The 15,072-nt window shown below is 38.1% G+C and overlaps 1 protein-coding gene across 3 annotated transcripts in view; it reads left to right on the forward strand.

The window, feature by feature from the left end:
• The first annotated feature begins 206 nt into the window (after window positions 1-206).
• Window positions 207-15,072, forward strand: part of NEDD1 (NEDD1 gamma-tubulin ring complex targeting factor) — a 28,717-nt gene continuing 13,851 nt past the window's right edge. For 2 of the 3 annotated variants that reach the window (XR_013960226.1, XM_080662073.1), the window contains exons 1-7: window positions 207-268; window positions 2,481-2,624; window positions 5,390-5,484; window positions 9,327-9,443; window positions 11,178-11,318; window positions 12,849-13,078; window positions 14,850-15,051. Coding sequence is in view for 2 of the 3 variants with exons in the window: in XM_080662073.1 (XP_080518199.1) it covers window positions 2,489-2,624; window positions 5,390-5,484; window positions 9,327-9,443; window positions 11,178-11,318; window positions 12,849-13,078; window positions 14,850-15,051 (921 nt within the window). In the remaining variant the exon portion in view is untranslated. The remainder of the gene's footprint in view (window positions 269-2,480; window positions 2,625-5,389; window positions 5,485-9,326; window positions 9,444-11,177; window positions 11,319-12,848; window positions 13,079-14,849; window positions 15,052-15,072) is intronic. The other variant, XM_080662074.1, reaches the window with a different exon arrangement.

The raw sequence follows: 15,072 nt of genomic DNA on the forward strand, positions 1-15,072 counted from the left end.
AAGGGGTTGCCGCCTGTGGCCCGCGCGCAGCAGCTGGGTGTGGAGGGAGGCGCCCAGGCCGGCAGTTCGCACCCAGGCTCTGGGATAACAACCCCCACGGGGAGGCCCAACCCGGAGATCCCGAGCCACCGCCTGGGGCAGCGCTTTGCCAGGTGACGCCACTCAGGGGTGGGACTTCCGGCCGCTGAAGTTTAACAGTCAGGGCGGGAGCCGGAAGCCCAGCGCAGAGCGGGCCTTGCCGCGGCGCCCGGTGTGCCCCGGCGGAGAGGTGAGGTTCCGGAGGGCCTGGGTCAGCGGGCCTCGCTCACTGTGTCCTTGCATGTTCCGAACCCCGCCCGCCCTCCGGCCACCTCGGGGGCGGTGCGGAGGCCCCGGGTTCCCCGCGCCGGGCCGTCCCGCGCTCCGGACGGTTGCGGGGCAGGGCCGCGGCACGGGTTTGGCGCGGAAGTTCCCGGCAGCCGCGGGCCGGGGTCGCGCACCCGGGCCTGCGACTACCCCCAGCCGGCCTCAGAGGTGGCCCGGGCCAGCTGGGGTGTGTGGGTGGCGGCCCTGGGGGCTGTGCTGCCTCCGGAAAGTTTGCAGCTGCTCCACAGTCCGTCCTCCTTTTTGCAAATCTCTCAGCTCTGACTTGTTTAGTAGGCGCTCCAATGCATTTTACAAGGGAACCCCCTTGTAAACAAGTTCTTGCAAGTAAAACGCATTTTTGATGAGTGCAAGTTGGAGAGAACTTTCATTGGTTTAAAACTAAGTGATGTTTCATGTTGCTGTTATCCCCACATTGGGGGCTGGCAGGCCGTCTGTTACCGCCCTGTGTCCTGACTGCTCTTTCTAGGGGACCCACTTTGAGAGGCTGATGTAATTCATGCCTCTCCCTTCAGGGTGCTCAGTTCTCAGACCAAGATAGATGGGCAGATGGTCCCCTTCCCTGCTCCACTTTCAGAGAAGGAAACAGACATCAAGTGGTTTGGCCAAAGTCACTGTCACCCAAACTCTGGGGCACATCGTTTGGAACCCACTTTTTCTGAGGCCCTGCTTAAGTGATCTTTCCATTACACCACGCCACTCACCGGAGATGGTGTAAGATTATAGTTGTGTTTACTGGGTTTAGAGATCGCCTTTCTTGCTCTTCATTGTTCCTCGAGTGGGGAACCGAAAGGGCCCCTTATTACATGTTAAGGCACCAAATGCAAACACTATGCCTATGTTGCAACAGATGACTGGCTTTTAGTAGCACTGCATGTATCTGGTAAATGAAGCATAATGAATCACATAAGTGGCTTTCCTAGTTATCACAAGTTTTAGCTTTTTTGTAAACACATTAACTTTTTTGTGTGTTTTGAGAATTAAAGGGACCTATAAGTTATTATTCCTCTAAGTTGCCCTTTGAAATACACTGGACATAAGCGCACTGTTTTGTTGATGACTTGGGAACCTGTCTGTGACATCACTAATGCTGTGCGGTACTCTTGCACTGTCCACGCCAGGAAGGCATGGGGCATATATATCTAGGTCCCCTTCTCTTCCCTTCCCCTTCCTCTCATGTACTTTTGAGCACTTTTTTTTTTTTTTTTTAACTTATCATACGTTATTGTTTGCTGCTCTTTAAAGTGTCTGTCTAGAGTAGCTTTTTGGCTTCCTGCCTGTAGATTGCTTTAATTTGTGAAGTCACTTTATCAGCATTGTGTTGGAACTGTATAACTGTGAATAAATAATATGAGTGAGGGCGTTGTAGACCAGTAATTGGTATAGGGACGAGTGACATCTTGGCTGTATTTGCTCATTTTGGGATTATTTGGAAAAACGAGAGTGTCTGGATTCGGGCCTGCAGGAGTGCTACAGTTTATGATACATTTTTAGAAAGATTAGGAGTTACCAATCCAACACTTATTTGTGAGTACCTCCTGTGTGCCAGGAATGTTTCAAGATGTAGTAAACAAGAGAGAATACCTGTCCTGGGAATCTGTTTTGTTCAAGTTGCGGGGAGGGTAGGGGCAGGCAGAAATTATGAGTAAAATTAGAATTGTAAAGAGGAGCAAGTGCCATGAAAAAATGAAACAGGATAATGGGATATGGAGCAACTGGTATGGGGTTGCTTTAGTCATGCTTATCAGAGCAAGCTTTTCTGAGGAGGAGACATTTGGCCTGAGACTGGAATGATAGGAAGGAGATGACCATAGGAATTCTGGGGAAAGAGCAAAGGAGGAGCAAATGAAAGACAGGCTGGCAAGAAAAAAGGCGAGTAGAGAGTCTGGGGGGCTCCAGGGAAGAGATTTGCACCTTAGCCAGCCAAGGTTGGATTTCATTATAATTGCTGTGGAGAGCCGGGGGAAGGGTCAAAGATCACTCCAGCTACTTTGCAGTGAGCACACTCTTGGGGACAGAAGTGGACAGTGATGCCACTTGGATTAGATGCTTCATTAACTTTTTTTTGCCTAACTTTAATTGTTTTTTTAAAATATATTGTTTTAAACTATTTGTAGGTGCAGTCATGCAGGAAAATCTCAGATTTGCTTCATCCGGAGATGATATTAAAATATGGGATGCTTCATCCACGACATTGGTGGATAAATTCAACCCACACACATCACCACATGGAATCGGCTCATTATGTTGGAGCAGCAATAGTATCCTTTAAAAACAAACAAACAAACAAAAAAACACACTCTTTGTTAGGTTTAAAAACCAATGGAACTTTTTTTGCATGTGACCCATAATGCATAGCTATGAAAAGTAAAAAGAAACAGTTTACTAAACAGTATATCATGAATACACACCGATTTCTCTTGGTTTCATTTTTAAAAAAATTAGTTTTAGCCCATTACTTTGAAAAACACTGCTATTAATATATATATATATACACACACACATAAATATTATTTATTATATACAGACCATAGAATTCATTTTGTTATCTAGAGTTTGTTACTGAATCAAATAGAATAAGGTGATGGGAAAATGATGGGAAAAATTCTGAAAGGTTTTGGAATGAGTTTTTGAATCCATGTTTGAATATTTGTGGCTCTTGTCTGGAAATTAATGATAGAACTCAAAGACAGAAACAAAGGTTGGGTGAGGAGATAAAAATTGAAATTGACCTACATCCCCATCTTACTGATGTATTTTTGTATTTTTCTCCCTTTCTATCTATGATGAAAATAGTCTCATTTCCTAAATACTCAGAGAAGTTACTGATTTTTTCTAAGCTTCCTATGTTTCTGATTCACACCCTCCTTATCTTAATCAACTCCTATATGTGGATAAAATAAATGAGGCAGTGAAGCTTGGAAATCAGGATTTCTCAGCCCCTCGCATTATTGACATTTTGGGCCAGGTGACTCTTTGTTCTGGGGCCTGTCCTGTGCATGATTAGAGGATGTCTAGAAGCCTTTCTGGCCGCTACCCACCAGATGCCAGTAGCCCTTAGTTGAGAACCGCCGTTGTCAACAAAGTACTCATCACCTTTTGTATGCATTGTTATGCTTAAAATTGTCATTCTTTTGTCAAACATACAGTTTCTTAAACAACAAATTAGGTTTTTACGTGTCTGATTTTATCAATACCAAAGTATTAGTATTCTGCTTCTTGATGAAAATGTGATTGATTCATAAACAAAACCATTAGAAGTTTTCATGCTCCATCTAATTGTTAATGCAAATATGTAACAAAAATGATGAATTTTCTTATTGAATTAAATTTACTTCATCATTCCTTGAATTTGTATTATGGTAGCAAAGTTAATTACTTCAGTGCTCTATTAATCAAACTCATGGTGCAGTGACTACATGTTTGAAGTACTCTCCAGATGTGTAGTGGGGGGAACTGTTTTAGAGAGAGGGTCAAATACGTGAGGTTGCTTCTCTACTACTGGATTTTTATTATGTTTAGAGGTTAATTTTTCTCTGTTACTTACTGCATTAGAGAAAAATAGCATTACTTAGTAAGATGTATTATTTTTGATTTATTGTATTCCAGGGAGTTTTAGTAACAGTTGGCATTTACCAATAAACCATTTAATGGTCTGTGAATAAAACTAATGTGACTATGAGGAGGTACCGTATGACTTGGAAACTGGTCTTATTTCCGTGTGGTTTTCCTGTGCAGTAGATGTGCACTGAGAGCCTTCATATAACCTTACTCCTAATGAGGCTTTGATCCCTCCCATGGAGGTTAGTTCTTGATGAAAGAGGACTTCCCACACTCAGAAACTTGGGGGCCACTTTGCATGGGTTCCAAAGGCGGAGTTCATCATGGTGACGTGCCAGGGAGATTAGTTTTCTATGCATTTGGTCCTCGAGATAATGTTCCTCACTTTCTCATGACTTCTAAAACTACATGAGAAATACAAGAGGTTACTATTTTACCTTCTCATTATCTTTCTGTTTTTTTCATTTCTAAACTGTAAGGAGAAAAGTAGCAGTAGACAAGGAAGAAGCCAAATAAAGAGAAATGATATATTTTCCTCAATGCTGTAATATCTAGGTGGAAATGATTTTGTTTAAATCATGTATCATAAAATCACAACCCACGGTCTGTTCACAAAATATAGGAGTGTTACGTAAATCATCCAAAAGTAATGCATTTAGAACTTTGCTTGTTTAAAAGCATTAATTTAAACTTCTGGTATTTTAATTTGTTATGGCTTTCAAAATGAAACTCTTATTCTCGGTTATATTGTATTTAATTATTTTGGTTTTAAAATACATTGCTTTGTATTTACTGATTGTTCCACATAAAATAAGGTAAATATAATTTTAAATTTATTTGAAGTAAAACATTTAAAAATGTAATTATATTAAATTTTAAATAATTTAAAATTTAATTTAAAATAGAACGCTTCCATAACATAAGTAGTTGCTATTTAACCACATTTATTTATATTTGCTATATTTACTGTAATATTTATTCTTAATATATATTTAAGATTGAAACTCTACCACAAAAATTCTAGTGAGAAAATACCAGCTTTTATTTTTTTAGTGTATTTTTTTATTTTTATTTAACCAAGCACTGTGTTAAAAACTGTCTTGAACAGTGTTTATAGATGAAAAGGCAGATTTATGATGCTGATGGTGCTTTTATTATGCTTTCATTCTTGAAGTATAAAATTAGACCTTCTGGCCTACTCTTTGAAAATGGAGTAGTGTTCACATGGGTTAAATAGCTTTCAAGTGATAGCAAAGCCAGAAAGGATAGTTCTTCCCTGTGGTGGTAGTAAAGAGATTTAGTAATTAGTAAACTGAGCCATTTTTGAAAGCTAATATATAAGCGATGTTCATTTGCTTTTCTTCTTAGGTTAGTGTGCTTGCTTTTATCATTACAATTCTTGTATTAATAGTCTAGTGCTAAAGATGCTCCTGGATTGTTTTATGCTCCATAACTCTTCATTTAGATAACTTTCTAGTGACAGCATCTTCCAGTGGTGACAAAATTGTTGTTTCAAGTTGCAAATGTAAACCTGTTCCACTTTTAGAGCTTGGTGAAGGGGTAAGTGAAAAAACAAACTAAAAGAAAATCTTAGTTCTACTTGGGTGGCAACTGCTTATTTATTGTGGTGCTTGCAACTAAATATAAAGGTGTTTAAAAGAATTTTTCTTAATCTAAGCTCAAAATAATATCATAATACTTCCTGGTGAGATGGGTCCTGAAACATCTTTAAGTAAATAATACTGAATCTTACGGGAGCCATCAAGGATTCAGGTTTTGTCAACCAGCGCGTGTTTTCTCCATTTTTCCTCTGTGGGAGGTTCCCTGGTGGTGGTGCCTTTTTAAGGACCAAGTCCCACTTAAGTCACTAGTTTGATATGACCATAAAGCCCTGCCTTCACTGACATTGGGCTGAGGACTAAGTCAGCTAAGGCCCCCTATCTGACATAGCTGTCTGCTTTTGCTTCTGTCCACTATACGGAAGGGCCTGCCTGAGCCGCCCCAAGCTCGCCTGGAAAAGATGGCTTTGTCAAAACGAGCTTTGGTCACAGAGCATTTAAATGAAGCGTTCATTGCATATTGTTTGCTTATTCTTTTGTTTTATAAAGTAATCTTTCTGATTCAAGATATTGCTGGCTACCTCATTTCCAATCCATTGGAAGCTATTTCCAAGCTATTTCTTTTTTAAATAAGATATGATCTAAATAAAAAGGTACAGATATTGGTAGCTTGTTTTTTTTTTAAGTTTCAGATTTTCCTAGCAGACCCTAAAACATTATGAATAGTCCTAATTTTACACTGGACTAGGTAAGGGAGCCCATTTAGAAAGAATAGCTGGATAGCTGATCTAATTTATACAGGACTTTTGATTTCTATCAGTCCTTTCCTAAAGATATCCAGTGGGATTGGCCCAAAGTTCATTTCCAGCCCATATATGTTGGAGGCTGTGGCAGAGAGAACGTTAATGGCAGAAATGGAGTTTGAGACCTTCTGCCTATTCAAACTCAGTTACGTAAAACTGAAGCAGAGAACATCCTTGGTTGATAAAAGTCGAAGTATATATCCTTTCAGAGCAGGCAAAACATCTTAAGCATCATCTTTGAATCATTAAATCCTGTCAAAGACGGTTGACATACATTTAATTAAATAGCATCAAAATAATTTTGATTTCCTCTGTTACAATATGTATTATGCTACTTTTACATCATGTCTTAGAACCAGTTGGGTATCTTTTTGTTTTTGTTATTAAAGTATGAAAATAGATGATATTCACAAATTGACACAATTCTACAAATTTTGTGAATATTCCATATCAGTTGTAGTTAATTCTCTTTCCCATAGTTAAGAAATCACATCAGGATGCATGTGGCCGAATTGGTCATTATAGTTATAATTTGAATCTGCTTTAATTTACTTATAAAAGTATTTTGCAAACATTGGTTCTTTAGCCTTTATCAGTAATTTATTAAAACATATTAGTGTGTTGAAAACCTTTGTTTTGTAGCATCCAAGTTCTTTTACTCATGTGCTATTTGAGATATTAGACCTTTCCTACATAAGAAAATATGATTCTTATTTAAACATTAATTTTTGAGTAGAACTTTAAGTTTATATTTATTTTCTTTGATTTTGTATTTTACTTCTTAAAAGTAGGCAGATTGTTATTAACAATATCATAATGGATGTGATAGGCTACTATATAACCTAGAAATTTGACCAGCTGTTATTTTTAGATTTTAAAAAATGCACTCATTGCTTGTGTTTTGGGATGTAGCATTCCTGTAATAACCATGATTTCTGTTAATTATTTAAGTTCATTAGCTACATTAATAATATATTAACAAAAAAGAATCTTCTATCAGGGTAAGTCAGCTATAAACAGCTTTTGTTCTGAGCCCTTAAGAATAATTTGAGTTGTTTTTGACAATTAGAATCCTAATATATTTATCTTTGATGGATATCATTCTTATCTATTTTCTTTAAAGGTCATTTTTATAGCTCATAGTAAACTGTCCTGATTTGCAGTGATAACCACATTCTAAATCTTAATAGTTTGTTCAGACCAAATTTAGTTCCTATGTATGTATGTATGGTGCCTAGAAGAGAATTATACCTACTATACTGACACATTGACCTAATGTGCTCCTGTTTATATGTGTTGGTAATTTTGACTCTTGGTCAAAATTTGAGAGCAGTAAGAAGCTTGAGTGTAGGAGCCACCTGCACCTTTTTCAGAATCTGGTGCTGTCTTGAGTAGAGGATGTTTTTGAGATGCTTAGACTCTCAAGGTAGGAACAGTAGTTCTAGTCCTCACCTCTCATTTCTCAGATGAAGAAACAGGCTCACAAAGGTGAGATGACTTGCCTAAACCTGCATGGCTTGCCTTTAGATTTTAAATAAGTCACAGATATGTCCCCTTTGGAATCATTTCTCTATTTTTCCCCCATAGCATCCAGCTGGAGGTAAGAACATTAATGTAACTGCATAGTGTACCTGAAGGTTAAATAGGAAAATACATGCAACATTGTGTTCTGACGGATGGGCACCACCAGGTAGATGACGCTCAGATAATTATTGTGAGAAAAACTTGGTAGCCTCTGTATTTTTAGCCATTTATGTTATAAATATATATTGAGCATGGATATGGTCTTTGCTCTTAAAGAAACTGACTTTCTGGTGGAAGACAGTAAACTAGGAAACAGAATACCCAGATAGTGATAAGTTGTTGTGTCGAGAACTAAAATAGTTAAGATATTGAGATAGCAAGTTACCTTAGGTGGCCAAGGGAGTACCCTGAAGAGATGGCATTTAAGGTGCTGTCTGTTGACCAGAAAAAGCTGTTAAGCCAAAGTTCGGGGCAAGAATAGCTGTTGTAGAAGCCTTGAGGAAAATATAGAATTATTTTTAAGGAATGCAAGAACATCATTGTGGCTGGAGAATTAGTGGGTGAAGAGAAAAATGAGAGATGAATGGAAGGGGCCAGATGAATAGATAGGGCTTTGAAAGCCAGGTTAATGAGTCTGGAATTTATTCTAGGGTTGATTAGAAGCCATTGAACATTTTCAAATGGGAGAGACATGATCAGCTTTACATTTTTTAAAGGTCACCCTACTTACGGAGAAGAGAATGCGTAGGAGTAGAAGCAGGACAGCCAGTTAAGAGGCTGCTGCTGTGGTTCCACAGGGTTTGGAGTAGAGTGCTAGAAGTAGTGCTAGATACTGGGAGGGCCAGGTGGGATTGATTGTAGTGTTGGAGTTTGGAGAATTTACGGTAGACTTGGGGCAGGCAGAACGAGGAATCAAGGCTAATTCTGGAATTTTATCTTGAAAAATGGGTGGATGGTGTCTTTACATACATGGGGAAGAATGTAGAGTCTAGTTCTGATGACTCGATGTTTAAGAATTGGGTTTCTTAAGGGGAGATTTGCCACGAGACTTTGGGCAAATATCTTGTTCTTGATGGAAAACTTTCCTCATCTGTAAAATGAGGGACTTAGAAATCCTTGGAAGTCTTCTCTACCATTAGCGTTTTCTGAGCTGTGTTTGATTGTAATTCAGGGTATCCTGTGGAAATGCAAGAGCAGGTTTCAGTAGGGGAGATATTAAGGGTAGGTAAGCCCTGATGGGAGACCAAGACTTGCTGGTATTTTCTAAGCTTCCTCTGTCACCTGTGTGTATGGCAGAGAACATGAATCTGGTTGATTTCTTGAAGTCTTTTTTTAACTCCTTACAAGCTATTGGATCCATGGGGGACATTAGAGGTGAATGAATCTTTAGTATAAGTATTAGCATGTTTATAACATTTAATTCAACAAGTATTAAGTGCTTGCTAAGTATTGAATAAGACTTAAACGTCATCTCTGGGCTCTTTAAGTTAAGATAACTTTTTTTTTTCTTTAATAGCAAAAGCAGACATGTGTCAGTTTAAATTCCACATCTATGTATTTGGTAAGCGGAGGCCTGAATAACACTGTTAATATTTGGGATTTAAAATCAAAAAGAGTTCATCGATCTCTTAAGGTAAGGAACTTGGTGGTGTTGTTTTCTAATGTTACTGAAATGGGTATCTCACAATGTGTTTAGTTACTAAACTTTTCTTTTAATGTTGAGCTTTTATGATAAAAGTAAGATGCTTCAGAATTGAAGTGAGATTTGTTAGGGAACATCAAGATTCTATCTCTTTACAAAGTCATAGAAATTGTCTTGGACCTCATATTCTTAATTTCCTAGATGGGAGCAATGCCCTAAATGTCCTCTTTCTTCTCATCAGATATTGTTTCTTTGATTTAGAAAAGGAATACAATATAGAGACATCTCCAAACATGCTTGAAAGTACCATTTGAAAAGGTTGTCATGTAATAGTTATTACAATATAAAAAGTGTAATGTAATAGTGGAATATTATAGTTACTATTCTTAGAATTACATTACTCTAATTATTAGATACAAAGGTTAGTTTGTTTATATTAGTAAGGTATGACACCCAACTGTTAGAAACTAGACTCTTAATCCTGATCCCTTTTCTGTGTTCCTGCTAGATTTCTCTGACTTGATGTTGGAAAACAGTCTTTGTGAACTCCGTTTTGTTGTCTCCAAGTGGATTCCCCTTTGGGTTTGGGAAACAGCCTAATATAGAGGGAGACAAATAGGCTCTGGGGTTTGACCTGGAATTGAATCCCAACTTTTTCATTAGCAGTTATGTGAGCTTGCACAGGTTTCTTAACCTTTCTGTGCCATTTAGTCAACTCACCTGTAAAATGGGAAAACTGACATTTTCTCCAAGATTGTTCTATGGATCAATAATAGTATATAGCTCTGGGTGGTGTGCCTCAGTTGGTACGAGTGTCGTGTACACCTAAAGGTCACGGGTTCGGTTTGTGGTTATGGCACAAGACCTAGGTTGTGGTTCGATCCTGGCGCCTTTGGGGGGCATACTAGAGGCAACCGATTGATGTTTCTCTCTCCTTTCCCCCCTCTCTCTCAAAATATATATATATGTATATATATCAATGAAAATGTCTCCTGGTGAGGATTAAAATAAATAAATAACAATAATAATATATCAAGCTCCAGCGTTAGTGGGTACTGGACAAAGGGAAACAGCTGCTGTCATCTCTCAAACATACCTTGCCCTTCCGGCTTGGGGCTTTTGTGTCTTACTCCTTTCCCTTTTGCAGTGTCTGGTCTGCTTCCCCTAGTTGAGCTCTTCTTTCTTTAAGGTTGAACTCCCACTTTAGGTCTTGCATAAAGCTTCCTCTGTCAACTCAGTTCACAGTGATGCCTCTTCTCTCTTGTCTTGACACTTTGCCTCTACCACCACTCACTTAGCTTTGTTCTGCCATTTTCATGTTCATTTAAATGTCCTGTCTTCTCAATTGAACAGTAATACTTTCAAGGGCAGGGACTCTCCTGATAGTCAACTCCCAATAAATGTTACTTGTCAGTGGAAGTGAATTCTTTAAGGGAGACATATTGCCATTTAGAAAATTACCTTTCCGTTCTGTCTCTCGTTTCAGAGTGCCTGAGCTTTGTTATGGTTATGAAAAATAGATCTCTGTTTCCTGGGAAGACTTGGTGTTGATCAGATAGTTTTCTGCGTATTTGAGAGTAATTTTTAAAATTTGAAGAAAACGTTAAAGCAAATATTAGATTGACAAATGGATAATATTTATAAAACACGAAATTTACAAAAACGTGAAAATAAGCTTTTTGAAGGTTTGATGGCTCTGTATTTACTTTCATTTTTTTCTTTCAGGATCATAAAGATGAAGTAACTTGTGTAACATATAATTGGAATGATTGCTACATTGCTTCTGGATCTCTCAGTGGTGAAATTATTTTGCACAGTGTAACCACTAATATATCTACTACGCCTTTTGGTCATGGTAGTAGCCAGGTAAGTATGGCTTTATTCAAAATAAAGTTGATAAGATAGATTTTGAACTCTTACATAAACCAATTAGTTTTAAGTTTTTAAAATTAAGTATTTAAAATAAGCTTGATTGAAAATAAGCTAATTCATACTAGATTGAGTATACTTACTTTATTGAGTTCAATTAGGCCATTGAATAGAACATGCTCCTAGATTATAACTATATATAACAAAATATAAATACTGTTAACAGGTTAAGCCCAAAACATGAATATTAATCTTTCTATAGACATTACAGTTATAGAAGTATCGCATAGCTCAAATTATGTTAGCTACAGGACAGGTACATAAGTATTCTGACGGGCATGTGATAATTGAGTGTGTTTAGGCACAGGATAAATGGTAAATGGAGTTCTGTTTTTTTGGTTTCGTTAAGTATATCATAGTTAATGTATCAAAACTTATTCATGTATTTCAGGTTAATACAGGCGTATGTAGGGAAACGTTTTGTTGTTAATCCTCACCTGAGGATATTTTTTCCATTTTTTTTTTTTTTTTTTTTTTTTAGAGAGAGTGGAAGGGAGGGAAGAAGAGAGGGGGGAGGGGGAGAGAGAGAAATAGAGAGAGAGAAACATTGGATATGAGAGAGACACATTCATTGGTTGCCTCCCACACGTGCCCCAACTGGGGCTGGGCATCGAACCTGCAACCCAGGTATGTGCCCTTGACAGGGAATCGAACCTAAGAATCCTAGGTGCATGGACTGATGGATGCTCCAACCACTTAGCCACACTGAGGAGGGTTGTAAGGAAACTCTTTATAAAGGAACTAGATGCCCAATGCACGAAACTTGTGCAAGAGTAGGCCTTCCTTCCCCTGGCTGCCGGCACCGACTTCCCTCCCTCTGGCCGCTGGCAGGCACCTGGGACCCGGGACCCGGGCTTCCCTCCCCTCAGTGGTTCTCAACCTTTCTAATGCCGCGACCCTTTAATACAGTTCCTCATGTTGTGGTGACCCCCAACCATAAAATTATTTTCGTTGCTACTTCATAACTGTAATTTTGCTACTGTAGAGCCTAAGACCATCGGAAAACACAGATATTTATATTACGATTCATAACAGTAGCAAAATTATAGTTATGAAGTAGCAACAAAAATAATTTTATGGTTGGGGGTCACCACAAAATGAGGAACTGTATTAAAGGGTCGTGGCATTAGAAAGGTTGAGAACCACTGATTTAGGGATATTCTAACCCTAATGAATCAATGTATTGTATTTTTTTCAATGGAAAAAAGAGATTGAGTTAGCTGTACTCCAAGTTAGTAATATTAAAACAAATATTCAATTACTAGAATATTGGTATGTCTTGGGATCATCTTATATAGCCCACTAAATGATTTTATGGTATTGATTGAAACCTGTTACTCTCAAAACCAGAAAAGTCCTAAATCCTGTGTGAGTGCTGTGTCTGTGGTTGGCTGTTATTTATATAGTTTATATAAAATGTTCTTATGAATGCTTACAATTACATAAAATTTATTCTTATTTTTATAGCCTGTTCGGCACTTGAAGTACTCCTTATTTAAGAAATCGCTGCTGGGCAGTGTTTCGGATAACGGAGTAGTAACTCTCTGGGATGTGAATAGTCAGAGTCCTCACCATAACTTTGACAGTACTCATAAAGCTCCAGCTTCAGGCATCTGCTTTTCTCCTGTCAATGAATTGTTGTTTGTAACCATAGGCTTGGATAAGAGAATCATTCTCTATGACACTTCAAGTAAGAAGTAAGTGTGGCATTTCTTATCTCATTAGCAGTTATATTTGTGATTTGTGTAGACCTATGATTAATTAATGTTCAGGAGCTCTAAAATTTGTGTACTTGATATCTGGTAAGGTAGATTTTTTTTTTTTTTCTTCTTCCCATGCATAAAAAATAGATGAGATTTGGGTATTATTTTTTAATTATTATTCCGTTTCCTTTTTTAAAAATTTGAATTTACTGGGATGACTTTGGTTAATAAAATTAAATAGGTTTGAGGTGTACAATTTTATAATACATCATCTGTATATTGCATTGTGTGTTCACCACCCATAGTGATGTCTTTCGTCACCATTTATTCTCCCTTTTCCCTCTTCTACCTCTCTACCTTCCTCTGCCTTTCTCTCTTGTAATCATCCTACTGTTGTTTGTCGTGCCTATGAGGTTTTCGTTTTTCTTAACCTTTCACCTTTTTACCCAGTCCCCCAACCCCCCTCCCCTCTGACAGCTGTCAGTCTGTTCTCTGTATCTGTTGAGTCTGTTTCTGTTTTGTTAGTGTATTTTGTTCATTAGATTCCACCTATCAGTGAAATCCTGTGGTACTTGTCTTTTTCTGGCTGGCTTATTTAGAGCACTTCTGGATTGTGAACATTGAAGGATAGCCTGCTAATGATTTCACATCTTTATTTTAACATGTATGCACGTTATTCTTTTTAAAAATATAACTAAATATGGTTAATTTGCTTTAAAATCAATTCCTTATGTAAAGCAGGGTGTCTGAATGATCAGTATTTTGGGCTGGGTGATTCTTGGTTGTGAAGAACTGTCCTGGGTACTGTGGGATGTTCAACAACATCCCTGGCCTCTACCCATTAGATGCCAGTAGCACTTTCCTAGTTGTGACATCTTAACGACCTTCAGTTGAGAACCAGTGGTCTAGAGCTAAAGGGCACATAATCTAAGTATCTGGGTTTGTTGTGCCTTCCTGTACTTCTTAGATTTATAAGGGTGCTTGGTTAGCTTTTAAAAAAGCTGCAAAAATGCTACAGGTGTATTCAAGATACCTAACAATATGCAAAATCCTGTTTAAAAAAATGGTAATGTTATTACTAGGGAAGGACCTACTGTCAGCCCTTATTAGAAATTTACTGTTACTTACTTTACATTCTTTTGTCTTTTTACTATTTTTTTGAACTAATTTACTAAGAGTCCTGAGCCAGTAAGGCATTTCTCTCTTATATCAGACATTCCAGTAAAGAGCTCAGCTTCAGCAGATCGGTATCCATATTTCTCTCCTTGCTTCCTGAGGATCAAGCCACATGGGTTCAGTTAGCTTTTTGGTCAGGAGATACAGAACCAAGAACAAAGCAGCAGCTGCTCTCCTATGAAAGGTCATAGTCCTCTTGAGGCTTAAGCAGGTCAATAAATGGAAAAGGGATACTGGGAGCCTCCTTAATTCTGAGGCTAGAGCCCTTTTATTGTGGAGTAGCACCCAGGAATTTTGTCATATTCATTGCCAAGGTAACAATTACTTAAAGAAATAGGTACTGCTTCTAGAACATGTAGTGTGAATAGAAAAATAGGATGAAGTGTTTAGCAGTTCCTCCATATGCCATGGCACTGGAAATGTCTCTAATTCTGAATTTATGCTTTAAAATAAATGTTTGGAATGTGTATGCTACTTGCCCAATCCTAAGTAAGTTTGGTTTTGATATGCTACAGTTATTTATATGTCACATAAGCTTATATACCTGTATACACTCATATATCTACATAGACTTGCTCTCTTTCCAAAGGCTAGTGAAGACTTTAGTGGCTGACACTCCTCTAACTGCAGTAGATTTCATGCCTGATGGTGCCACTTTGGCTATTGGATCCTCCCGTGGGAAAATATATCAGTATGATTTAAGGATGTTGAAATCACCAGTTAAAACCATCAGTGCTCATAAGACATCTGTGCAGTGTATAGCATTTCAGTACTCCACTGCTCTTTCTAAGGTAAGATATTTTCTTTCTGAA

The sequence above is a fragment of the Plecotus auritus genome, assembly GCF_963455305.1.
Source record: "Plecotus auritus genome assembly, chromosome: 3".
NCBI classification, from domain to species: domain Eukaryota; kingdom Metazoa; phylum Chordata; class Mammalia; order Chiroptera; family Vespertilionidae; genus Plecotus; species Plecotus auritus.